Below are 27,076 nucleotides of genomic sequence, written 5' to 3' on the forward strand. Positions count from 1 at the left end.
GCCAAAGGATGTTTCCTTCAATGCATATTTGAGTGTTGGACACATCTTTTGGAATGTACCACAAATCAAGAGTCAATGCAGAAATCATTAAATTAAATCTTAATAAAAGCTATACAAATACACAGCGTGTTTGATTCAATAACCTCCAGGTTCAATAATCTCCAGAAATAAGTCTAATTATATATTAGAGAAAACGCGATTATTCTCGATAGTTATTCGTCATTCTGCAGTGAAGTTGGGATGTTCCGTTTCACTTCCTCATGGGATAACAATTCTCACATGGGCTACATTTTTACAAAAACAGATTTGTGGTAACGTTAACAAGCAAGGCTAAACAAAAATCGAAAAAATGGGTAAGAAAAAGTCTGCCATGGGGCTCGGGAGATCACTGATAAAGGAGAGACTCAACGCAGGCCGAGGCAACAAGAGGGGCGATACTTGGGTAACGTTAACTGTTACTATATGTTGATGATACATGTTTCAACAGCTAGCTAGCTAGTTAGCGAGCTAAACATATAACAGGGTTCTATCCAGTTCTACCTTACTATTTCGCTGAGGAACGTTAATTGGAGGAAAGCAGAATTTGGTGAATACTGACCTGTTGAAAATTAACTACATTGCCTTTGGAAATGATTCAGACCCCTTGAATTTTTCCAAATTTGGTTACGTTACAGCCTTATTCTAAAATGGATTAAATAAAAAATTATCCTCAGCAATCTACACACAATACCCCATAATGACAAAGCTAAAACAGGTTTTTAGATAGCAACTTTAATATTTACATAAATATTCAGACCCTTTGCTATGAGACTCGAAATTAAACTCGGTTGCATCCTGTTTCCTATGATCATCCTTTAGTTGGTTCTACAACTTGATTTGAGTCCACCTGTGGAAAATTTAATTGATTGGACATGATTCGGGAAGGCACACAAGTCCCACAGTTGACAGTGCATGCCAGAGCAGAAACCAAGCCATGAGGTTTAAGGAATTGTCTGTAGATTGTGTCGAGGCAAAGATCTGGGGAAGGGTACCAAAACATTTCTGGAGCATTGAAGGTCCCCAAGAACACAGTGGCCTCCATCATTCTTAAATCAAAGAAGTTTGGATCCACCAAGACTCTTTCCAGAGTTGGCCAAACTGAGAAATCTGGGGAGAAGGGCCTTGGTCAGGGAGGTGACCAAGAACCTGATGGTCACTCTGACAGCTCCAGAGTTCCTCTGTGAAGATGGGAGAACCTTCCAGAAGGACAACCATCTCTGCAGCACTCCACCAAACAGGCCTTTATGGTAGAGTAGCCAGATGGAAGCCACTCCTCAGTAAATAGCACATGACAGCCCACTTGTAGTTTGCCAAAAGGCACCTCAAGGACTCTCAGACCATGATAAACAAGATTCTCTGGTCTGATGAAACCAAGATTGAACTCTTTGGCCTGAATGGCAAGCATCACGTCTGGAGGAAATCTGGTACCATCCTTATGGTGAAGCATGGTGGTGACAGCATCATGCGGCAGGGACTATGAGACTTGTCAGGAACGAAGCAAGGATGAACAGATCAAAGTAGAGAGAGATCCTTGATGAAAACCTCCTCCAGAGTTTTCAGGACCTCAGACTGGGACGACGGTTCACCTTCCAACAGGACAACGACCCTAAGCACTCAGCCAAGACAACGCAGGAGTAGCTTTGGGACAAGTCTCTGAATGTCCTTGAATGGCCCAGCCAGTGCCCGGACTTGAACCCGATCGAACATCTCTGGAGAAACCTAAAAATAGCTGTGTAACAACGCTCCCCATCCAACCTGACAAAGCTTGAGAGGATCTGCAGAGAAGAATGGGAGAAACTCCCAAAATACAGGTGTGCCAAGCTTGTAGCGTCATACCCAAGAAGACATGATGCTGTCTAAAAACCTTTAATTAAATACATTTTAGAATAAGGAAGTAATGTAACAATGTGGTCAGAATACTTTCCGAAGGCACTGTACATGTTTTAATGACCGTCTGTCTTATTAGCTGTAGCTAGCTAGACAGCTTTCTGATGACTAAACTTGATCTCACATTGCCAGCTCCACACCAGTGAACTGAACGATGGCTACGACTGGGGTCGTCTAAACCTGCAGTCAGTGACTGAACAGAGCTCTATGGATGACTTCCTTGCAACTGCTGAAATGGCCGGGACAGAGTTTGTTGCAGGTAAATACTCTATTGCATTGACGTGACAAGTGATCCTTGAAAACGGTCATCTACAAGTACTTTAGACTGGATTCCCAGGATGCAACTGATGGATAAAATGTTTCCCCAGAAAAGCTCAACATCAAGTTTGTGGCAGCTGAAGCTCGGGCAGGATTACTGACAGCCGAGGAGACGGCAAAGCTGAAGAAGCTGCACGAGGAGAACAAACAACTCCTCAGAATTCCACGAAGGTGCAGTAAGCCCAGAGACTCCAAAGTTATTACACTGTCAACATGTATTTTATGTCTTCTTTCTAGTTGTCTTAGAAGTAGGAATTGTGCTAATATTGCATTGCTTCTGATGTTTCATTACTGCCTTATTTTTCTTGTAATATTTCAGGCCTCACTGGGATGAAGGCACCAGTCCAGAGGTCCTCCAGCAGACAGAGAGAGACAGCTTCCTGGAGTGGAGAAGAGAACTGGCAGAGTATGAACCCCCCCCCCCCCCCATTAATTGAATAGGATGTAATTGTTCTGATGTTATAGATTGTGTGCCTGCATTAAACCTTTAACCCTATTCTTAATGGTCTGCTATAGCATGTTTTGGGAATGGATTTAAAAGTTGACGTGAAAAAAATCTTCACTTGAACTTGATTGATCAACTCCAACAGCCTTCCTGCATCTATTAACACAATTTGTATAATTTTGTTTTCCTGCAGTTCAGTGTTGTCACTCTAACTTTGCCCACTCAGAGGGCTGTAAGAACAAAAAAATGGTAACCAAACATATGGGATAAAAGGCATGGTGAGGGATTAATGCTGCACCATCCTGTTAGTAGTTCTTAAAGAGTAAGAATATGAAATTAAATAGTTACAATGTAAGAATTTTGTATATAAAAAAAAGTGTTCAACCAGACGGTTGATAGGTCAGTAAAAAGTATGGTGGACTAAGATTAGGGTGCATTTGATTTTTTTATTAAATATACTTATTTTGGTGGAAAATATTATTGAATGGTTGACAACACACTATTAGGCAACATAAATGGGATCAACCACATTACGTGGACAATTAATCAATATTCAGACTTAAGGTCGTCTATAAAATAATGCCTATAGAGAGCAATAGTAATGAAGTATTTTTGTAGGCACTAACTCATGGCTCATTGGCCAAAGCCTATGGGGAAATCAATGTCTTTTTGTAGTGCTTTTGGATAAATGCCGAAAATAAAGTCTGTGGTAAACACAGGCTTAGGAGATCTTGTGTTTTGTTCTATGAGAATCTTCATCAGCTAATGTCACTTTTTGTGAATTTTGAAGCATTTATGTAATCAAAACAAGCACAAAGGTTGATTCTATTATCTTAGACTAAAATGTATAAGATCTCCAAAGCATGTATTTATCCCAAAACTCCATTATTTCCACCATAGGAATGGCTGAACGAACCAGAGGTAACTCATTTCTGGTTTTTAGGACTACAAACTAGCGAGCTCTATAATAGTAATAAAAAAATGCCACTTTATCATATCTCAAAATGTAGTCTAAACGTGTGGAAATATGGAAGAACCGGGATCATTTGAAATGTAAGGGACATCGCACTATACACCACCTGAAAAATGCATTCATTTCCATTTAATTACATATTCACGTTTGGACATACAAAATTACAATAATGTCCTTATTTCATTTATTTAGCTATGCTTACCAACCTATAAAAGCCATTGAAGCAGACCTAAAGTAGTTTTTGTAATATTGTTGAGATGAGTAAAAATGCAATGCAAATTGCCATTCTAATATGGCATTGCTAGTATGACCCTCTTGACTTCTCAACCACCTGGTAAAGCGCTGTTACTTCCAAAAGTTGGGGGTTGGGGAGAAGAAGAAAAAAACCTGAAGGTCTTATGAGTTAGTAATAACCCTTTAATTCACCTTAAATTCCTAACACTGTTTTATGTCAGCAGTGCCTGGAAGTTTATCTTATCTTGTTTTATAGGCTTGAAGAGGAGCAGAAAATGATTCTCACACCTTTTGAGAGGAATTTGGATTTCTGGAGACAGCTCTGGAGAGTGATTGAGAGGAGGTAGGAATCAGAGCTGCTCGGTCTTGTGACACTGATTGTCAGCTGTTCGATGCCTTGTATGATGGTGGAAATGTTGTGAATTTCCCTCCGCAGTGACATTGTTGTTCAGATTGTTGATGCCAGAAACCCATTGCTATTTCGTTGCCCTGACCTGGTAAGTAAAGGGCCTAAGGCTGTCACATCAAACAATTGAGGCCAATTTTTCTTGAGTGTGGGATGAAATTGCCAGGTGGGGGAACCCACCCCACCAAACTGATAGTAGGGGAAACATTGCGGTATTTCACCCATTGATCTTCCTGGTTCCTGTAGGAGTGCTATGTAAAAGAGGTGTCCCGGTACAAGGTGAACTTGTTGCTGGTGAACAAGGCTGACCTGCTGACCCGGCAGCAGCGGAGGATCTGGGCCAGATACTTCCAGAGAGAGGGCCTCCGCGCTGTGTTCTGGTCCGCACTGGTGGAGAATGAGAGGCTGGAGGCAGAGGAGAAGGTGAGGAGGCAGTCACATTTTAATTGGAAGGTCTTAGCCTGTTTAAACCTGGTTACTTTATTTGACTGATGAAAGACAAGTTGCTAGGGTTCTCCTCTTCTGCCCTTGTTCACTCGTCACAGGGAATGGAAGTGGAGGAGCAGGAGGATGAAAAGAGCGAAGCGGAGGATGAAGACGAGGGAATGCCAGACAACGACAATATGAGCCGAAGACAGGAGGTAGAGGATAACAAGGAGAAGAATGAGGAAGAGAGTGAGGAGGAAGAAGATGAGGAGAGCGATATGGAAGGGGAGCAGTTTAAAGACTGCGTAGCAGAGGGAGACTGGCAGACGGCATCGGAGGGTGAAGAGGCATCAGAGGATGAGGAGGCAGATGACGAAGAGAGTATAGATGGCTCCACCCACGGCTCCTCCTTCCACAACTCCAGTCGCCTGCTGACGAAAGATGAGCTGCTTGCCATATTTAAGGCGGCTCACGATGGGCCAACATTGAAAGAGGGCGAGCTCACAGTGGGGCTGGTGAGTACACACAGATACACACACTGGAAATCGATAGGCTCAAATGTTGCAGTAGGAGAACAGGTCTTGTGTTTGGAGTGACGTTTGTGGGATCTCAATTCTCCTATATACTCTCTGAACAGGTGGGGTATCCCAATGTGGGCAAAAGTTCGACCATCAACACCATTCTGAGAAATAAGAAGGTGTCCGTCTCAGTCACGCCTGGGCACACCAAGCACTTTCAGGTAAAGACCGGCTCTGATGTAGCCTGCTGGACCTCTTAAAATGTGTTCCTTTGGTGACGATACATTATTTTCTTGTGGGGTCAAAGCATTCAAGTGTGTTTGTGTGTGTTCCAGACGCTGTATGTGGAGCCAGGTCTGTGTCTGTGTGACTGCCCTGGCCTGGTCATGCCCTCCTTTGTGTCCACTAAAGCTGAGATGATGTGCTGTGGGATCCTGCCCATCGACCAGATACGAGACCATGTGCCTGCCATCTCTCTCATATCCTTCAATTACCAACCCTACACACCGCTCATCTGTTAACTTATGGGTGTAGAAGAGTCATATTTATTGTCCCAATCAATAGATAATACTGGAACAATCTCTTTCTGAAATACATTTTAGTCACGGCTAGATCTGTTTTAAGTTGGACGAAAATAGAGCTGCACATTTTACACCGGTAAAGGAGTTTTCAGATGTTTGATTGGGTGTTCGGTGTGGTTAAGGCCTTAACAGACTTCTCACGTGTGTCAGACAATTCCTCGGGATGTGCTGGAGGGCACCTATGGCATCAACATCATCCGCCCGCGAGAGGACGAGGACCCCGACCGCATCCCCAACTATGAGGAGCTACTGATGGCCTATGGATGTGAGACTATAAACCCTGTCCGTATTCAGTACAGCACAGTGTAGAACAACTGACATAGCACAACGTTAGCCATATGATAGTGATGGAGTCCGAACAAGCCATTGGCACTGTTCTGATCGGTTCTCTTTCAGACATGAGGGGCTTCATGACAACACACGGACAACCTGACCAGTCGAGATCAGCCCGTTACATACTCAAGGATTACGTCATTGTAAGTTAACCCTCATCCTTCTCCTCCCGCCGCCAAATACATGCTCTTGTTGTACAACTCTGGTTTATTAGGCAGAATAGTCTAAATATTGTTTAGTCTGTTTACCTACAATTCAGTAGGTAGTAATGGGAGAACATCACCAGTAACTGCTTCTGTCTGACCATCTCCAGGGAAAACTGCTTTACTGCCACCCTCCTCCCCACATCAGTGCTGCAGACTTCCAGCCCCAGCACAGCAAGTTCCAGGCCGGAGATGCAGACGGTGAAGACTCCAAGATAGGCAACAAACCGAGCAAAGTCAAGAGGCATGAGAATCTGGTGGACAAGAACTTCTTCCATCAGGTACAGTAGAAGGCAACTCCATAGAAATTACATTCAAATGCTGCATTTGCAGAAGTGACACCAAACTCAAGCGAGTCTAGGCAGATGACTTTATTACCATGGGTTGTAGTGAAATGGGATAATTCAGATAGTAACCCCATTGTGTTTTTTTATACCAGGAGAATGTTCGGGCGCTCACAAAGGGGGTCCAGTCTTTCATGGGTTACAAGGAAGGCAGCGTAGGCCAGCGTGAACTGGTAAATCAAGGGAAACCTGGCTTAGAACAGCCTGTGGGCAAACCCTGGAAGAAGCATGGCAACAGGAACAAGAAAGAGAAAGTACGCCGACTCACCAAGCACCTGGATGCCTGAAGAACATCTATAAACTGTTAGAAATCGCTGGTAGTTTGGATTGTTAACCCCCAAAGGACTTTCCAATGCAATTACACAGGAATTGTTATGTAGATACTGGTCAACAACAATAACCTCCTTGCACTTTGCAATATGGAGAAACGGGGAAAGGTTGCCTTTTGATATCAAACATAATTCAGGACAGTGACAGTACATTCCACTATTACCAGAGCAGAGTTGGGGTCAACTCAATTCCAGGAATTTCTGCAACTGAGATTGAGCCTTACTCTGAACCAGAGGAAATTCATTGGAGATCAATCAGTGAAGATTGTTATTTTTCAATAATGTTTGTTACAAGGTGCAGCCTATTGTACTTTTCAGCAGGGGGTCTGCAAAAGTATATTAAAAAAATAAAATAATGCTTTTTTAAATGTCAATGTTTTTACGAATATCGCTAGTAACAGAATATAATTTTTTACTTACATTCTGTTAGGGTTGCGTAAATTCGAATCTGGTATCAAGATAAATATAACAATGAGTCACCGATTTTATACTATGTATTTTTTATTAGCTAAGTAATAAATGGCAAATGCAACTTTCGTATATACGGGCTCACTGTAATGCCACGCAGAGCAGAACAGAGAACTGACAAGATGTATGTAAACAGTATTCTTTATACTGTGATGGACATAGGCCAACAGACGGGTTGGAACTATCACAGTAGAGGCTGGGCGTGGTTTAAACTTGCCCAGCCTATTGCAGGCGCTCAGGCGGGTCCCCGCCTCTTGGCGCTTCTTGGAGTTCTCCCTCCGTTGATGTATAGATCCTTACTGTTCTAGTATCTCAGCCTAGTTAGAACAGTTGCTCAGTTCCTGCTGTTGTGTTCAGTATTTTTCCATCTCAGTTAAACCTCATAATGACCACCCCTCCCTATCACAACTTTGTAAGATACAGCAAGTCACACCATGTGCTCAATATTGTTACATACAAACACAAGGACAAAGCATCTGCTGGGCTGTTATCTACAGTTTTGCAACATGCAGGTCACACCATGTTACTCAGTTCTTGTCACACACAAACAGGCAAGTAGCAAGCAGTTTAATCTCATAATGATGCTCCAGTGCACAAATGCAGACACCTCACACAACCAACATCAGATTATATTTAATCATATATATATATATATATATATATATACTAATGGCTATAATGTAAAACACAGGATCCAACAATACCTACAGTAGAAAAGAGAAGAATATATTTATGATAATGTCAACTTTATTTGTCAACTCCTAATATTGAGCAAATTACACTCACATAGGAATTGAAAAAGCACCCGTGAATAGGCTACCAGTGCAGCTTGTAAGCTTTCTTGACTTAGACATACATTTTTGCCAACACATAGCTAACCTTTCAGCGAAAACGTGTTTTGGAGTTACCTTTTGTAGTTCATAGGTTATTTTAGAGTTTACACTTCCACGTCCAACTATAATGTGGCTGCTGGTAAGCTTTTTTGATTTGGCCATAACGTACATTTTTGCTAACCTTTGTTTAACCAGCTAAAGAGCTGCTCTTAGCGAAAATGGTTCGAGTTACCTTTCTGGTAATTATATTGCGGGAAGGTAAAAAAAATTAAAATGAAACACTACCATATCTATTTATTTTAAAATGAAGATTACTTCTTGCCATTATCATTCACCTGATAAGACTAGACGTCATCTTTTTATGGTATGATGGGGGACCCTGGTTCGCCGGTTTGCCCTGGGCAAGGAAAGATTAAAGACCCCTGCTTTACAGAGATAATTAACTTGTTGGATCCCCTACGATCTACAACCCGATTGCTACTTTGCTATACATTTATTTGAAGCAACAACAATTGTGTAATATCCCTGATTAAATAATTATATATGTTGGTTTTCAAACGTTCATTTGTGGTGTTTTGGGGTCTCTTATGAGTGTTTGCAATATTTTCCCTGACTGTGCTCAATGTACCATCGAACTGCCACAACAAAAGCCTAAACGAGGTGCTTGAAGCTATAGCCAGAGAGGAAGAGGCGAAGAGAGGTTTTACTCCGCCCAAAATCTGTCCACGAAAATAAACCCACGGTATGAGGAATTTTTGTATGGCGTTCAGAGAGTCTGTCGAAATTGGTCAACAAAAACATGAATTGCTAATTTGCTACGTGAGGCTTATTTGATCGAATAGAAGTTTCATCATGGTTAGGTTGTTACAAATGCACTGATAAGTTGGCGCACGTGGCAATTTGGCAACTTACCCAGTAAACGACCAGTATATCGGAGTTGCGCCTGCTGTCATAGAGCTAGATAGAGGACTCATCGTGAGTAATTGACACCATTTTAATGTACTTAACTGGGTGGGCATTCCTATATGAGTTGGGAGCATTCAGCAAATGAACAACCATTTACAGACTATAATAGCACAGACACAAAGATGAATCTTCTATTTATCTCTATGGTCTGTTCACACGTGTATCTGCCCTCTCATTGGCTAGAATGGTCCCACCTGATCTCACCTCTCGCCTGCCTTCCATCTTTGAGGACAGGCATTTCCATTGTTTGAGCTGTCACTCGAATATCAATATAATAGACAATCTTTGCGATAGCTCACATTTTTTTACTCAAGAGAACTGCCCTTTATCTTTCAGTGTACAGCAAAAATGTGTCTGACTGTACCATTAGAAATGTGTTCCTTGGTTTGCAATTGATTTGCTTTGTTGCACATGACTTTTGTACGCAATTATGTCCAAAGCGAAGTACATTTTCATATTAATATAAATTAAATTGACCGAGTTCCTCATTACATCTACCTCCATTTGTTTAGTAAATGCATCAACATTCCCTGGCAAGATCATGCGTTTAAATTCGTATATTGAACCAGTGTCTCTATTGGGCAGCGCTTTTGTGAAGTAAATGTGCATGTGATCAGGGCACAATCGCGCACATCTTTTACATACCTGTACTGTGCACCACCTGTCGCTCGCGCCACTGACGCAGCTGGTCATATTTGCCATTCCCTAGATTTGTTTTAGGTCAACGGCATAGTTAGAAGATATGGGAGTGAAAGCACAGAGTGTCACAAATGGACAAAGCAGAGCAGAAAGCCTTTCGTTTGACTTTACGTCTTGGTGGCGCCACGACATTATATCGACCTGTTTTTCAAACAGACAGAACGTTTGCATCTCGACCGGACTCGTCTGTTTGTCCGTGCTTCTTTTGATAATATCCTGTTTTATGTGAGTATGTGGGTAATTATGCATTTAAACCTGGAGTAAAGGCTACTTATTATAGTTGTTTTACTTCACTTTTGTCCGAAATGCTTGTTCAAGGCTGGTATGTCTGAGATGCAGAGACCGGGACAGGAATTCCGGCAAGGAGGCAGCCTGTGTCCTCTACTGTTTCTTTGGCAATTTGTGCAGCACCATCGGGGCATTTCTCTCCAATCAGTTGGCTCTTCAGGTGACAAAACGACATTCTATTTCCAGACCCTGTATGGGCCTATACTGTATAAGATCATCATTACCTGCTACGTCCATCTTCCATTGTGATTGTTTTAGGTCATAATGGGTGGTTTTATGGCAGCTGTAGAAGTTATTCATTTAATCTCCATCTTCCCGATATTTTTGCGTTGGAACACCAGAGCAGGTAAGCGAGAGGGTGGGGTCCCTTTTACACATGTATCACTTTTGCCATTTTTCCCCAGAGTTGCTCACAATAGCCCTTTTGGCACAGCTTGTGCTTTGTATCCTGTCCTACAAGCCCTTATCAACACACTACACTTGCACAATATGCATAGGCAAAACAGTAAAGAAATGTTTTATCTATAAAGCCGAGAGATGCCAAACAAATGAGGCTGAAGAGAGGGCCTTGTGAAATATATTTTTTAAATGTTTCAATGGGCAACATTCAGTCATCAGAGCTGCAATCCTTAACCTTCGCCCCCTTTTCCCCTCAGAGAAGAGGCTGAGGATGATTAAGAGGAGGAGGAGGCAGAACTTCATGGCTGTGTCTCTGCTGTTGGTGGTGGGTGGAGGGAGCTACCTAACCTCCAGGACCAGCCATGGGCTTGTAGACAGACCTCTCACTGGGAGAAGACTTCTTCTCACTGACCTCCTGCATGTAAGTGCAGATTCTCCTATGAATTCACTCTTCTATTACCTCTCATGAATTCCAGAGTGACCTTTTCAATGGCTCACTGACTATGCTTGTCTTCTTGGGCAGGACCATATGGAGGTCCTCGGTTACATTCTTGGTCTGCTCTCTTTTGTGATTGCCTGGACCTCTAAGTTCCCGGACCTCTCCAGAGCAGTAAGTGACACCCCGTCACAGTTCACGTCCATTCATGTCTGAGTTGCCCATACTTTGCTGTATTGTCACAACAGTCCCTCAAAGCCAACTGTTATGTGGTAAAACACGGCGTTATACATAACATAATACTCACCGCAAAACTGCATAATGCGCGTAGCACTTTAACCTCTACGTTGATCTTTTAGCACAGAGGGGAGAGTTCAAGTGCACACGTGTCCTCTGGGTTGCTGTGCTCTTTGGCCGGTGCCCTCTACACCTCGGCCATATTACTTTACGACACCCAGTATGAGTTTGTACTGAAGGCCATGCCATGGCTCCTGGCGTCAACGTGCTGTGCAGCCCTGGATCTTGCTGTATCCTTCTCAAGCTTATGAATATGTGAATAGAATATCGGGTCATCTCCCTGAATTGACAGAGTTCTAATTTAATTGAACCCCAACCTCCCCCTTTCAGTTTTGTCTTGACTTTGTGGTCAGATTGTGGTCCTGTCCTGGTGTAGGAAGGGTAACCCTGAGCAGCAGCCTGGAGGGGGTTCTCCAGATACAGAGAGTCTCCTGGGCGGCTCCTCTCCCCCCAGTCAGCACAACCCCAGTGGGAAGACAAAACAAAAACACCCAGTAAGCCCACAGTCCTGTCTTCATATGCCCGGGTTGGGGAGCTGGACTCTGAATGTCTGATTAAATACTTACTTGTATAGAAAGTATTGGAATGAAAGACAACTAAAGATCTTTAAGCTACAGAATGAAAGACAAAATGGCAGTTTGAGAACTATTTCATTCATATCCAGGCTTTGCTTCACACAGTATTTGATAATCCTCTTTTTAAATAAACACCACTCTTATTTCCTCATGTGAGTTGGACTTGGATGGAGCTCCTCCCCAGGTTCTCTCCAGTAAGAAGAATCTAAAGTTTGCTGACATGGGGCATTACATGGATGTCAACATTCAACCCGTGCGAAAGGTGAGGGTCAAGACTTCTTCAGAACGTCTGCCATGGGCAAAGTATTTTTTTTATTTTTAAACTTGACATACAACTCAGATTTGTACCTCCTTCGATGTATGATTTCAGGTGTGTCTAAAGGAGGTGACTCTCTCTAGGGAGGAGGGGGTTTCAGAGAGCCATCCCCTCAGGAGGACAGTGAGGGTAGTGAGAGTGGATGAACCCTGCACCTCCGAAACGTTCTCAGACTCCTCATCCCTCAACTCGGATCTGGAGGTCAGATGAAGACAAATCTTTATATCCTGTAAAATCATCTTCTACAGTGAGATATGGTCCAGGTCTTCTGAGTTAGTGAAGTGTAGTATGTGGTAGTCAAGAGATGTGAACTGTAAAACCACTTTCTGCCACAAGGTGGTGATGGTGTTCAACCATCCTCCACACACTAGTTGCTTGTGATTTATCTACACGTCAAGGAAGCCGATCATTTTCTGTCAGAACACATTGCAGGCCTATTACCAAGTAATGAAGGTAAAATCAAGACCTTTACCTGCAAGCTCCTCTGAAGTGCTTTGCTTGCCAACTTACTATTTATTTACTTCATTATGCTCAGGTCTTCCCATGTGAACTTGCTATTCTGGTGCAGTGACAGTCCACTCATGACCAACCTGTCATCCTCATAATTAGGAAAAGTTTAGAATGGTTAGGGTGAGCGTGCAACGTTTTTAATGCCTTGTGGGAAATTAAATTTCTAATGCCACCCTAACATCTTTCGAATAATGGTGCTCTCTGTGGTTTTGCAGAAAGCCAAGTCACAGAGGATGTCATTTAATCTGAAACAATTGCAAATGGTGTGAGGGAAAACAATTGGAACTTTATACTATTCACCAAACAGGAAAAAGCAAATGATGTGAACCTCCCCTGGCAAAGTGCATTAAAGAGCAGTAGGGCCCAACAAGGGTTCAGAACATTCTGTAGTTAACATGGCTGAATTGAGTCATTGTCATTTTGTCAGCAGTGGCATTCTACAGCTATGGGCTGTAGTTTGTACAGTATGAGGTTTTTCATCTGTTCATTTAACATCTCAAATGTTATTTGCCTTTGGTTAGTATTAACTATGGTCTGATAAAGGCCAGATGTCCAGTTACTTAGTAATATATGATGGGGGTTCAGTTCGTCCGTTTAGTTCCGTCGACACGTATTGCATAATCTTCGATCACTAACACTCAGACAAATCATCCATAAGTGGGGATGGGCTGGCAACCTGGCACACGTGTTCCTTTAGGTCTGAAGGGCTGTTCTGGATTCTTTAAATGTAATGCCCCTCTACCTTCATTTCTATTGTATAATACGAGACTGTCTAGGGCCATACAGCTGTAAAGGCCAAGTATTTAAAGCATTTAATTTACTACTGAATGATATAAAAAATAATTTGCATAAACCATGATGCTGACAAAGGATTTAGGTCATTTTTGCATATCACTATTTGCTTTTGTATTGAATTCTCATGAGGAAATAATAAAGGCCTTTTGCAATTTTGCCGGCTGCATAAACTCACCACAGGGCTCTGTATAAATGGTCTGTTTTCTTGTTACTCTGAAAACAACAAGAAAGCTGCTTGGAATTTCCATTAGTATTGTTTTTCTTGCTCATTTCTGCTGAGTGCTTGTTCGAGTTGGGTTGAGGTGAGGCGGAGGGGTTGAATTGTTCAAGATTTGCGTTGTGGTCCCATTATTCTGCTTTTAAAAATCAAGGGTTGACTAGCAGGGCCATTCTGCCTTGGAAGCAGGCACAAAATGGTTGCCTAGTCTATAGGAGATTCGTCACTCAGCTCTGCTATTTTGGGAGCTGTTTACGGTCTCCTGTGTGTTGCCTGCTGGTCAGGGGCTTGGCTCAACATTTTGGACACTGCTCTCCAAGGACTGAGGAGTTTTTTTTGGTTGAACATGTGACCACATTGAGTATCACAGTTTGCCGGTTGCAGTGAACAAATTAACATTTGTGTTTTTATTGCAGTGTAGAATATTTCCTTAGAGACCAAGAACACAATGTAATTAAGAGGTAGACATAAACAATGTGTCAACCATAATGAATATGCATAATGGGTAAATGCTATCTCTGCCCTGTAACAACACAACTGTATTTTCTCCAGTGGGATTTTGAAGACGCAAATGCACAGTGGAACAAACTGCTAAAAGAGAACGTGGATGGGTTTCCCCTGCAAGAATGGCCGACGAACCCAAGCCCAAAACCCACCTGCAGCTGTGGTGGCATCATTTGACAGGCTGGGAAGCGGGTATAAAGCAGAGTGGGTGAAGTGGTGTGATAATTTCAAACACTGGTGAATGACCTGGTGACACTTCCTCATTAATTCACATGGTCAGATCTGTGTTTTGGATTGTGAATATGAAAGATAATAAAAGTGCAAAAATTGATCTTCCATCAAACTTTGTTTTTGTCATGTCTTATACTCTCATTGGGTGTAATAAGTTATTGGTTTGTTGACATAACAATGTGGACATTGAGCCAGCTGGTTTTAGTTTCATGGAAGATTTAATTAATGGGTTAAATTACTAATGGATGCACTGTATGGCAGTGCATCTGATTCTCTTTGTAAGTTTGTCAACTACAGATGCTGTCATCGCTCCTCAGATGCTCAGCTCGCCTCAGACAGCTTTCCTGTAATGGGTTTGCACCACTCATTAAACAGATGACACCCAGACTCCTCATCAGTTTGGCATTTGCATGGACTGCACTAAATAACGAGACCCATTCTGGATGTGTCACTGTAGACCACCCTTAATAAAACAATATCGCTCCATGTCCGCCTCGCAAGGTCAAGGGTTCACTTCCTGAATTTTCCTAGTCAGGCCAGGTTATCAGGGCTAAACTGGGAAAGGCCCAGCCGACCTGATTGGAGCCAGATTAGAGGACAAGGGCTCCTCCGTCCTTCCCAATCCTCTGCCTGTCTGGCCCGTTTCTCTAACTAGCGGATAGTATGGTGCCAGAGTTGTTTTAACTGATGGGCATTCAAGTGACTTTCCTGGGTTCTGATAAAAGAACAAATATATTAGAGCAAAACTGTGAAGCACATTCTTCACATTACATATCCTTTGACATGTCTGCTGAAGACATTGGTCTGTGACAAGAATGACGGGTATCCCAAGAAATTGATAATATATAAATGCAACAATTTCAATAATTTTACTGAGTTACAGTTCATAAGGAAATCAGGCAATTTAAATAAAATCATTAGGCCCTATGGATTTCACATGACTGGGCAGAGGTGCAGCCATTGGTGGGCCTGGAAGGGCATAGACCCCACACACTGGGGAGCCAGGCCCAGCCAATCAGAATTAGTTTTACCCCACAAAAGGGCTTTTACAGACCGGAATACTCCTCCAGTTTCATCAGCTGTCTGGGTGGCTGGTCTCAGACAATCCAGCAGGTAAAGAAGCCAGATGTGGAGGTCCTGGGTTGGCGTGGTTACATATGGTCTGCGGTTGTGAGGCTGGTTGGACGTACTGCCAAATTCTCTAAAATGACATGGAGGCGGCCTATGGTAGAGAAATCAACATGACATTTTCTGGCAACAGTTCTGGTGGACATTCCTGCAGTCAGCATGCTAATTGCACATTTCCTCAACTTGAGACATCTGTGGCATATTGTGTGACACAACTACACATTTTTGTGGCCTTTTATTGTCCCCAGCACAAAGTGCACCTATGTAATAATCATGTTTAATCATCTTCTTGATATGCCACACCTGTCGGTGGATAGATTATCAAGGCAAACCAAATTTGAGAGAAATAACGTTTTTTTTAAAACTTTTATTTCAGCTCTTGAAACATGGGACCAACACTTTACATGTTGAGTTTATATATTTGTTCAGTGTAAATGGTAGGCTAAATAAATGCTTCAGAGTTCAAGTAACAGACACATCTCAACATAAACTGTTCAGAGGAGACTGTGTGAATCAGGCCATCATGGTTGAATTGCTGCAGAGAAACCACTACTAAAGGGTAACAATAAGAGACTTGCTTGTGACAAGAAACATGAGCAATGGACATTAGACCGGTGGAAATTTGTCCTTTGGTCTGATGGGTCCAAATTTTAGATTTTTGGTTCCAACCACCGTGTCTTTGTGAGACGCAGAGTAAGTGAACGGATGATCTCTGCATGTGTGGTTCCCACCGTGAAGCATGGAGGACTGATGGTGTGGGGGTACTTGCTGGTGATACTTGCTGGTGATTTATTTAGAATTCAAGGCACACTTAACCAGCATGGCTACCAGGGATACGCCATCCCATCTGGTTTGTGCTTAGCGGGACTACATTTGTTTTTCAACAGGACAATGACCCAACACACCTCCAGGCTGGGTAAGGGCTATTTGACCAAGAAGAAGAGTGATGGAGTGCTGCATAAGATGACCTGGCCTCCGCAATCACCCGACATCATCCCAATTGAGATGGTTTGGGATGCAGCCAATAAGTGCTCAGCATATGTGGGAACACCTTCAAGACTGTTGGACAAGAATGCCAAGAGTGCAAAGCTGTCATCAAGGTAAAGCTTGGCTATTTTGAAAAATCTAAAATATATTTTGATTTGTTTAACACTTTCTTGGTTACTACATGATTCCAAATGTGTTATTTCATAGTTTGTCTTCACTATTATTCTACAATGTAGAAAATAGTCAAACTAAAGAAAAACTCTTGAATGTGTAGGTAGGTATGTGGACACCCCTTCAAATGAGTGGATTCGGTTATTTCAGCCACACCCGTTGCTGACAGGTGTATAAAATCGAGGACAAAGCCATGCAATCTCCACAGACAAACATTGGCAGTAGAATGGACTTACTGAAGAGCTCAGTGACTTTCAACGTGGCACCATCATAGGATGCCACCTTTCCAGCAAGTCAGTTCATCTGCCCCGGTCAACTGCAAGTGCTGTTATTGTGAAGTGGAAATGTCGAGGAGGAACAACGGCTCAGCCACAAAGTGGTAGCCCACACAAGCTCACAGAACGGGACCGCTGAAGCACGTAGTGCGTAGAAATGGTCTGTCCTCAGTAGCAACACCTACTACCAAGTTCCAAACTGCCTCTGAAAGCAATGTCAGCACAAGACCTGTTCGTTGAGAGCTTAATGAAAAGGGTTTCCATGACCGAGCAGCCGCACACAAGCCGAAGATCACCATGCCAATGCCAGGCGTCGGCTGGAATGTTGTAAAGCTAACACACACACATCTAAGTAAAGGAATGGAATTAAGTAAGAATATGGATGAGCAATGTCAGAGCGGCATAGGCTAAGATACAATATATAGTATAGAATACAGTATATACAGTCATGACCAAAAGTTTTGAGAATGACACAAATATTAATTTTCACAAAGTCTGCTGCTTCAGTGTCTTTAGATATTTTTGTCAGATGTTACTATGGAATACTGAAGTATAATTACAAGCATTTCATAAGTGCCAAAGGCTTTTGTTGACAATTACATGAAGTTGATGCAGAGTCAATATTTGCAGTGTTGACCCTTCTTTTTCAAGACCTCTGCAATCTGCCCTAGCATGCTGTCAATTAACTTCTGGGCCACATTCTGACTGATGGCAGCCCATTCTTGCATAATCAATGCTTGGAGTTTGTCAGAATTTGTGGGTTTTTGTTTGTCCACCTGCCTCTTGAGGATTGACCACAAGTTCTCAATGGGATTAAAGTCTGGGGAGTTTCCTGGCCATGGAACCACAATATCGATGTTTTGTTCCCCGAGCCACTTAGTTATCACTTTTGCATTATGGCAAGGTGCTCCATCATGCTGGCAAAGGCATTGTTCGTCACCAAACTGTTCCTGGATGGTTGGGAGAATTTGCTCTCGGAGGTGTTGGTACCATTCTTTATTCATGGCTGTGTTCTTAGGCAAAATTGTGAGTGAGCCCACTCCCTTGGCTGAGAAGCAACCCCACACATGAATGGTCTCAGGATGCTTTACTGTTGGCATGACACAGGACTGATGGTAGCGGTCACCTTGTCTTCTCTGGACAAGCTTTTTTCCGAATGCCCCAAACAATCGGAAAGGGGATTCATCTGAGAAAATTACTTTACCCCAGGCCTCAGCAGTCCAGTCCCTGTACCTTTTGCAGAATATCAACCTGTCCCTGATGTTTTCCTGGAGAGAAGTGGCTTCTTTGCTGCCTTTCTTGACACCCGGCCATCCTTCAAAAGTCTTCGCCTCACTGTGCGTGCCGATGCACTCACACCTGCCTGCTGCCATTCCTGAGCAAGCTCTGTACTGGTGGTGCCCCGATCCTGCAGCTGAATCAACTTTAGGAGACGGTCCTGGTGCTTGTTCGACTTTCTTGGGCGCCCTGAAGCCTTCTTCACAACAATTGATCCCCTCTCCTTGAAGTTCTTGATGATCTGATAAATGGTTGATTTAGGTTCAATCTTACTGGCAGCAATATCCTTGCCTGTGTAGCCCTTTTTGTGCAAAGCAATGATGACGGCACGTGTTTCCTTGCAGGTAACCATGGTTTACAGAGGAAGAACAATGATTCCAAGCCTCACCCTCCTTTTGAAGCTTCCAGTCTGTTATTCGAACTCAATCAGCATGACAGAGTGATCTCCAGCCTTGTCCTCGTCAACACTCACACCTGTGTTAACGAGAGAATCACTGACATGATGTCAGCTGGCCCTTTTGTGGCAGGGCTGAAATGTTTTTTGGGGGGACTTTGCAATTAATTGCAATTCATCTGATCACTCTTCATAACGTTCTGGAGTATATGCAAATTGCCATCATACAAAAATTTATATTTGTGTCATTATCAAAACTTTTGGCCACGACTGTACATATGAGATGAGTAATGCAAGATATGTAAACATTGTTAAAGTGGCATTATTACAGTGGCTAGTGTTCCATTTAAAGTGGCCAATGATTTCAAGTCTGTATATAGGCAGCAGCCTCTCTGTGCTAGTGATGGCTGTTTAACAGTCTGATGGCCTTGAGATAGAATCTGTTTTTCAGTCTCTCGGTCCCAGCTTTGATGCACCTGTACTGACCTTGCCTTCTGGATGATAGCGGGTTGAACAGGCAGTGGCCTTCCTGTGACATTGGGTGCTGTAGGTGTCCTGGAGGGCAGGTAGTTTGTCCCCGATGATGCGTTGTGCAGACCGCACCACCCTTTGGAGAGCCCTGCGGTTGTGGGCGGTGCAGTTTCCGTACCAGGCGGTGATACATCCCAACAGGATGCTCTCAAGTGTGCATCTGTAGAAATTTGTGAGTGTTTTAGGTGACAAGACAAATTTCTTCAGCCTCCCGAGGTTGAAGAGATGCTGTTGCGCCTTCTTAACCACACTGTCTGTGTGGGTGCAACATTTCAGTTTGTCACTGATATGTACGCCGAGGTACCTTCTCCAATGCTGTCCCGTCGATGTGGATAGGGAGGTGCTCCCTCTGCTGTTTCCTGAAGTCCACGATCATATCCTTTGTTTTGTTGACATTGAGTGAGAGGTTATTTTCCTGACACCACACTCCGAGAGCCCTCTGAGTTGGAGGAGTGCATGGCCACGCAGTCATGGGTGAACAGGGAGTACAGGAGGGGGCTGAGCCCGCACCCTTGTGGGGCCCTAGTGTTGAGGATCAGCGAAGTGGAAGGTTTTAGACCCAGGGCCTTAAACTTAATGATGAGCTTGGAGGGTACTATGGTGTTGAATGCTGTGCTATAGTCAATTAACAGAATTCTTACATAGGTATTCCTCGTCTAGATGGGATAGGGCAGTGTGATGGTGATTGCATCATCTGTGGACCTATTGAGGCGGTAAGAAAATTGAAGTGGGTCTAGGGTGAAAGGTAAGGTGGAAGTGATATGCTCCTTGACTAGTCTCTCAAAGCACTTCATGATGACAGAAGTGAGTGCTACGGGGCAATAGTAATTTAGTTCAGTTACCTTTGCATTCTTGGGTACAGGAACAAGGTGGCCATCTTGAAGCATCTGGGGACAGCAGACTGAGAAAGGGAGAGATTGAAAATGTCAGTAAACACACCAGCCAGCTGGTCTGCGCATGCTCTGAGGAAGCGGATAGGGATGCCGCCTGGGCCGGCAGCCTTGCGAGGGTTAACACGTTTAAATGTCTTACTCACGTTGGCCACAGAGAAGGAGAGCCCACAGTCCTTGGTAGCTGGCCACGTCAGTGGCACTGTGCTATCCTAAAAGTGGGCAAAGAATGTGTTTAGCTTGTCTGGCAGCAAGATGTTGGTGTCTGTGACATGGCTGGTTTTCCTTTTGTCGTTCGTGATTGTCTGTAAACCCTGCCACATACGTCTTGTGTCTGAGCTGTTGAATTGCAACTCCACCTTGTCTCGATATTGACATTTTGCTTGTTTGATTGCCTTGCGGAGGGAACGACTACTCTGTTTATATTCTGCCATATTCCCCGTCACCTTGCCTTGTCCGTAGCATGGGTGCTTCCTGTTTGAATTTCTGCCTATAGGAAGGGAGGAGCAAAATGGAGTCGTGGTCAGATTTGCCGCAACACCAACTGCGAGCCAGGTCTAATCGCCCAACATCAGTGCCGACCTCACTAATGCTCGTGGGGCTGAATGGAAGCAAGTCCCCTCAGCAATGTTCCAACATCTAGTGAAAAGCCTTCCCAGAAGAGTGGAGGCTATTATAGCAGCCAAAGAGATTGTGTCAGGCATGCAGAAACCAGCACAGCACACATGCATATTGTAAATGCAGGTCCTGAAACCAAGTCACTGCCAGTGCCTTGTATTCATTCTGATGTCGTCTGAGTGCTGAGCTGGCATTCCCCAGCCTGTGGGCTGTGAGGGTCCAGACCCTGAGATTTATTATTTTCCCTTCTGAGACTGGGGCAAATGACAACAAACTGTCTTGTCCATATAAATATGTGGAATTCTGTTTGCACAACTGACTGGGAGCAAGGATTAAAACATCTGAAACAGCAGTCCTGAATGGGCTTTCTTGTTTTTCTTTAGGATTGGTGAGTACGTCATAGAAGCCCACACTTTGAGGAAAGATAGATATGGGATGTATTCAAGCCGGTCTAAGCTATTAGAGCTTTTGCACATCATAGTAGCATACTATGCATATGCTACAGGGCCGTCAGAAAGCATTCAAACCCCTTGACTTTTTCCACATTTTGCTGTGTTACAACCTGAATTTAAAATAGATTAAATTGAGATTTTGTGTTACTGGCCTACACACAACATCCCATAATGTCAAATTAATTATGTGGAATTATGTGTTATTATTTTATTTTAATTTTACAAATAATAAAAAATGAAAAACTGAAATGTCTTGAATCAAGTATTTAACCCCTTTGTTATGGCAAGCCTAAATCATTTCAGTATTTTGGGGGGGACTTAAGTCACATAAGTTGTATGGAGTCTGTGTGTAATAATGCAAAGCACTAAAGTAATACTGCAAAGCAATTCACTTTTTGTCCTGAACACAAAGTGTTATGTTTGGGGTGAATCCAATACAACACACTACTGAGTACCACTCTCCATATTTTCAAGCATAGTGGTGGCTGCATCATGTTATGGGTATGCTTGTAATGGTTAAGGACGATAGTTTTTCAGGATAAAATAGAAACGAAATGGAGCTAAGCACAGGCAAAATCGTAGAGGAAAGCTGGTTCAGTCTAATGTCCACCAGACACTGGGAGATTACCCTTTCAGCTGGAAAATAACCTAAAACACAAGGCCAAAAGTTACTACTGGCTAAGTTTATGATGTAAAAATGCCTATTTACTCTGTTTCATCTGACTGCGCAATCCACTGTTTCATCAGCCCAGCCAAACAATTAATATACTTGATCTGCACTATAAAAAGCATATAGACATTATCTCACATTACTTTTAGACTAACATTATATTTTCAACAGTAGAGATTTGTATAAACCTTGCTGTCTGTCTCTGACATTTGCAATATTGTTTCAATATTCAAATTTGATCTCCAGCTGTCCCATTGTAATGAACAAAACAGACAGGCAGGCAGCGTTTCTCAATCAGTCGAAATCATGAATCAGCGGGCATCATTTTTATGGATATTTCAAAGAAATATAAATTGAAAAAAAGTACAATGAAACAAAGTGCAGCTAGTTGCAGTCTTTCCAGCTTCAGTTTGAAGTGATTGTGTTAGCTGCGTTGTTGGCTAGCTCCTCTGAACAACAGTGTCCTGAGAATGAGAAATGTTCTATGACAGATTAAATTGTGCTTCATTAGCTCATTGTTATGGATGTATCCAAATAAATTTCACTAGAAAACAACTTAAACAAATGCACTGGGGAGAATGTCTCCCCCACATTCCCCCCCAGTTTTATAAATGGAATGTGATACAGAACGAGGTAACGGTTTGCTTTAGGACAATGCAGATGCCTCCAAGCGGTCGGATAGGCTGTTTGGAGTGTTTATACGACTGGATAAAAATATATATATATATATATTTTTTTAGGTCCCTCCACTTCTAAAACCAAAGTTGCGCCCCTGAGCAACCGAACCGATAGAACGAACGACCAGCCGGCGGTAGCAACCCTAGATTTGTGTCAGGACTATTTATTGTGGAAGGATTAAATAGTATGAATAAATTCAGCAAAATAACGTTTTTAATTAAAATATGTCAATCATTATTTGAATATGTTGGTAACCTGTTGTATAAAAGTGATAATGCCCTCGAAGCCTGAGGATATATTGGCACAGTTTGCCGACCCTCGACTTAGTCTCGGACCTAACAACCCCCATTCCAATATATCCTCCAAACACCAGTTTTGAGGGCATTATCATTTAGAGACTTTTCCAGAAAGAATCATAGCTGTAATCTAATCGCTGCCAAAAGTGCTTCTACAAAGTATTGACTCGGGTGTGAATACTTATGTAAATTAGATATTTCTGTATTTTATTTTTGTCATTATGGGGTATTGTGTGTAGATGGGTGAGAAAATAATATCAATTTAATCCGTTTTGAATTCAGGTTGTAATACAACATGTTGAATAAGTCAAGGGCTATGAATACTTTCTGAAGGCACTCAAGTTCTTGGATGCATTCAGATTCAGTTTTCAAATTCAGTTCTCTAAATTCAGATCCAAAACCAGAGACATCCTGGTACTTTGCCAACCAGGAATGGTAGAGAACAGATAAAATATCGCTCTCTCTGTGGTAAACATAAGATTCTGGCAATTTCTGAAGCCAATAAAATAAATGTATTTTTTTTTATATAAATGTTTCTAGCGTTTGAACCGTTTTGGCTATAAGCTATTATGACCCCATTCCTAAAAGCTTAGTCTATTGAACATGGACGTGCCTTCTGTCCCCTCTATGATGACCACAGGCCGCACACATTTTGAGTTTAGTGTGTGTCATATCTATATATTTAACCACGTTTGAGGTAAAATATTTTTTAACAACCATCCATTTAATAACTGGGAGACAGAGATGTGAAAAAACATGGTTGTCTTTTGTTCTATCTCAGGGGTATCTCAAAAACTAAAGCCCTTTTTGAGGATTGGCCACTAGCCTATTCATGCTGTGGCTATGCATGCAGAGTACAACCATGAATGAAATGTAACGCTAGATTGTAATGTTTAAAGACAACAAATGTGACCCAACGAGGTGAATGAATAGAAGATATCATAAGGAAAGAATGTGTGCCATTTCACCTTGCGTAGGTTCTCTCGTGATCTCATATCCTGTGACAAACATCCTCTTGGTAAGTGAGCCAGTTTCAGGCAGTTCATTCGACGACTCATTCGCTCGCTCTTCCACTGAGCTGTCAAACACGTTAGATATTAAAATATAGATGGCCAGCTAGCTAAGGAACTATTTGACTCTTCAACAACGTTTTCCCATTTAACAATAGCTGTTCTCGTCTTACTATGACTCTCAGGTGATCTTCAGAGAGTCCAGGTGGTTCTGGTAAGTGTCTTTATTAATTTCATTTGAACCCTCCACATCACCCCCATGTAATGTTGGAGCGTGCTATATAGGCTAGCTAGCTGTCTATAAGAAAGCAACCTAGACACAGTGCCAGTCATCCTCAGCCATGAGTGTAACGTTAGATAGACCTGGTCGAATTGCGTTCCCATGTGTATAATCAAATGGGGATTCCTCATGTCGGTTGTCTGCCGTCTCTCCTGACCCAAGTAAGTAGTTTCACATTGACAGCTGAAAGAGTAGGGCTAGCGAGATACACTCATGATATTATCTGAAGAAAACATAAGCTAATTTAGCTAAGCTTTGCTAGCTGGTATTGTATGCCGTTTATGACAGAGTTGTCTGGCTAAAATAACCAAGATGACAACAACACGACTATTTGCTTTTGCTACTAACTAACGTTAGGTAGCTAGCTAGTGTGTATCATCGCTGTCTGTATCTAATTAGTGGCTACTGCACCGCTCTCAGGCTGGCAGGTCTGCCGGTTTTGACTAGCAGAACTGACTTTTCGGACAAGGTTAGGATAATTTACGCAGCAGGTTAGGAGTATTAACGTAGCAGGTTAGAGGAATTCGTTTTAAAGCTGGAATCCTTAGTTACTACATCCATCTTTGGACGTATAAATTAAAGCTATACCCATTGATTCTTGAATATGACAAAAAAATGCCTCATGAGCTTCAACTTTTGTACCTCATCAGAAACCAAAATATAAGCTTGTTTTACTCCAATGTTTGTAAACAAACACTGTATAGCCTCAAAACATGGTTAAAACTATAATTGTTATATCATGGATAGTCAGTCCTTTCCTCCATAGCTGTCTATGGATTTGAGTGGTTACATTTCTCCAGGCCCATCACTCAGGCTATCCCAGAGGGCTAGTGAAAGACTGTCAATAAATTTCACAATGTTAATTAGGCAATATTTTCATGTTGCACACCTTTTAGTTCTCGTTAAATGCTTTCAATGTTTGTATATACATTTCTACAATGTATAGTATGTTCAAGGTTTTTAAGTCATTGAAATTTGGAGCTATTGGAATTTTAACATTGTCCCATGTACATTGTGTAATTTACAAATGTACCCTAACTAACCCCTATAGGGATATCCAAAGTCAACCCAAATTATGCTTGGGTTGTGTGCTTCTGGACTCTGAATTGATGATCACTTGGGTGCTGTGAGCATGTGTGAAATAAGCCGAAACTTCATTGACGTTGTGATGCAGTCACAACCACAAGTCTCACAACTCTGTTTTAGACGTGACTGACATCATGACCCAAATTATCCTATTTACAGGTAGTAGTACATTTTGACAATAAATGTTTAACTCAAATCGATGCCACAGTCTGTTTCCTATACGAGAAGTAGTTTTTTTTAGTGGCAGTTGCTCTTTCAGGAAATTAGGGCTTTGCTCAAATCAAATAAATTAAGTAAACCTTAGGATACAAGTGATCAGCCTGATCAAATCATATTTTATTTGTCACATGCTTCGTAAACAACAGGTGTAGACTAACAGTGAAATGCTTACTTACAGGTCCTTCCCAACAATGCTGAGAAAATATAAAAATAATAACACAAGGAATAAATACACAATGAGTAATGTTAACTTGACTATATGCACAAGGTACCAGTGAGTCGATGTGCAGGGGTACGAGGTAATTGAGGTAGAGAGATATGTATGTGTGTATATGTATTCATATTAGTGGTGCCCAGTCAGCTGTTTGTTCACCCGCACCCGCCCGCAATTGCTAATAACCCATTCGCAACCGCCCAACTATATGTGGAAATCTGAGGCTTGCACCCGACCGACCATAACTCGCTAATATAGAAAATGCGCTGGAGGCTACAGTCAGACTGCGGAAGTATGTTGTTGACGGGGTGCATGATTATGCTTTGCATGATTTAGATACTTTTCTGCTTATAATTTCCGACATATTGGTACGTTTTTTTGTTGTTGTAAGTCATCTCTATAATTAGATGCATGCAGCTTCTCTTCTGTCATTATATGTTGCCCTAGAAGACTAAATAAACCCATGCTCACCAGAACGTCGGAAATAGTTTCAATCTAGTTGACGTCGGGAAAGTTTTCTGTCATCCCTGCTTCTTTTGTAGAGCAAAGGCGTTTAGGGACTGGGGGGAGAATGTAATAACAAAAGAGAACTGGAAAGTTTACAAATGACATTTGCATTCTCTCAAGATGATGAAAGAAATAATATTTCTTCACACCTGTTCTCAAGTTAACATTTTGCCTACATTTGGTGTATAATTTTACAACTAGAAATGATTAATTCTGCAGGAGTTAATATTAAAGCTATATGAGGTTATAGTTCTACAGTCAGTCAAGATTTCAGTTTCCATTTAACTCATCTGAACAGTAGGCTACAGTTTCCATGTTGTGCCATCGGCCTATTGGAAATCCCTAGCTGTGTTCAATTACCCATACTAACATACTACATACTTAATGAGTATATACTACATACTATTAGTTCATTTGTAAATGAACGCTATCCTTTCAGTTGAGCGTACTAGGAGCTTTGCCTGTCTACAGGAAGTTGATGCTGTTGCTATGCAACTTTTTGCCAACTTTTCAGAGCATTTCGCTCTCAGGGGGTTCAGAGCGCACACTGGACGCTCTGGCTGAGGAATAGGGTTGATCTGAGAGTTCTGATGTCATAACGGCAGTCAAGCACCCAAATTAACGTTGGCTAGTTACTTCCAGACACAAATGAGAGGACATCTCACTCTGGCCATTTTACTCGCCATAGCAGAGCTGGTTAGGCTGTTCATGTTATCCAGAGCGTTGGTGAGTGTAACTGTGCTGTGCTGTGCTGTGCTGTGCTGTGCTGTGCTGTGCTGTGCTGTGCTGTGCTGTGCTGTGCTGTGCTGCTGGCAACAATTT

The 27,076-nt window shown here is 42.3% G+C and overlaps 3 protein-coding genes and 1 long non-coding RNA gene across 8 annotated transcripts in view; 3 read left to right on the forward strand and 1 right to left on the reverse strand.

The window, feature by feature from the left end:
• The first annotated feature begins 239 nt into the window (after window positions 1–239).
• On the forward strand, window positions 240–8,888 carry LOC109902405 (large subunit GTPase 1 homolog). Its single transcript, XM_020498722.2, has 14 exons — window positions 240–442; window positions 2,059–2,185; window positions 2,295–2,415; window positions 2,564–2,650; window positions 4,153–4,239; window positions 4,333–4,393; window positions 4,549–4,725; window positions 4,848–5,243; window positions 5,366–5,467; window positions 5,582–5,725; window positions 5,969–6,092; window positions 6,224–6,303; window positions 6,474–6,644; window positions 6,803–8,888. The coding sequence occupies exons 1-14, from the start codon at window positions 350–352 to the stop codon at window positions 6,992–6,994; spliced, it is 1,962 nt and encodes a 653-aa protein (XP_020354311.1). The 5' UTR covers window positions 240–349; the 3' UTR covers window positions 6,995–8,888.
• A 991-nt stretch (window positions 8,889–9,879) lies between these two features.
• Window positions 9,880–14,677, forward strand: tmem44 (transmembrane protein 44). Of its 2 annotated transcripts, none has more exons than XM_031786244.1 (10): window positions 9,880–10,227; window positions 10,321–10,450; window positions 10,549–10,636; window positions 10,947–11,110; window positions 11,213–11,299; window positions 11,485–11,652; window positions 11,776–11,916; window positions 12,158–12,259; window positions 12,368–12,514; window positions 14,388–14,677. In XM_031786244.1, the coding sequence occupies exons 1-10, from the start codon at window positions 10,046–10,048 to the stop codon at window positions 14,514–14,516; spliced, it is 1,338 nt and encodes a 445-aa protein (XP_031642104.1). In that variant the 5' UTR covers window positions 9,880–10,045; the 3' UTR covers window positions 14,517–14,677. The 2 variants fall into 2 exon arrangements, with proteins under 2 accessions (XP_031642104.1, XP_020354310.1); XM_020498721.2 differs by having other exon boundaries at window positions 9,881–10,227; window positions 12,155–12,259.
• A 5,521-nt stretch (window positions 14,678–20,198) lies between these two features.
• Window positions 20,199–26,413, reverse strand: LOC116353077 (uncharacterized). The gene is made up of 3 exons (XR_004202399.1): window positions 26,219–26,413; window positions 20,371–20,436; window positions 20,199–20,235 (listed from the first exon to the last, which is right to left on the reverse strand). It is a non-coding gene; the product is annotated as an uncharacterized LOC116353077 (long non-coding RNA).
• The window catches only part of atp13a3 (ATPase 13A3), a 62,491-nt gene continuing 59,382 nt past the window's right edge, over window positions 23,968–27,076 (forward strand). For all 4 annotated transcript variants that reach the window (XM_020498716.2, XM_020498719.2, XM_020498718.2 and 1 more), the window contains exon 1: window positions 23,968–24,162. The gene's annotated coding sequence lies outside the window, so the exon portion shown is untranslated. The remainder of the gene's footprint in view (window positions 24,163–27,076) is intronic.

Source organism: Oncorhynchus kisutch, linkage group LG13 (assembly GCF_002021735.2).
Source record: "Oncorhynchus kisutch isolate 150728-3 linkage group LG13, Okis_V2, whole genome shotgun sequence".
NCBI classification, from domain to species: Eukaryota; Metazoa; Chordata; class Actinopteri; order Salmoniformes; family Salmonidae; genus Oncorhynchus; species Oncorhynchus kisutch.

Coding starts and splice junctions, on each gene's coding strand:
- LOC109902405 (XM_020498722.2), top strand. CDS start 350: ATGGGTAAGAAAAAGTCTGCCATGGGGCTCGGGAGATCACTGATAAAG. Junction 2,416..2,563: donor CTCCTCAGAATTCCACGAAG/GTGCAGTAAGCC, acceptor GTAATATTTCAG/GCCTCACTGGGATGAAGGCA. Junction 5,726..5,968: donor ATGTGCCTGCCATCTCTCTC/ATATCCTTCAAT, acceptor CAGACTTCTCAC/GTGTGTCAGACAATTCCTCG.
- tmem44 (XM_020498721.2), top strand. CDS start 10,046: ATGGGAGTGAAAGCACAGAGTGTCACAAATGGACAAAGCAGAGCAGAA. Junction 10,228..10,320: donor TTGATAATATCCTGTTTTAT/GTGAGTATGTGG, acceptor TGCTTGTTCAAG/GCTGGTATGTCTGAGATGCA. Junction 11,300..11,484: donor TCCCGGACCTCTCCAGAGCA/GTAAGTGACACC, acceptor TTGATCTTTTAG/CACAGAGGGGAGAGTTCAAG.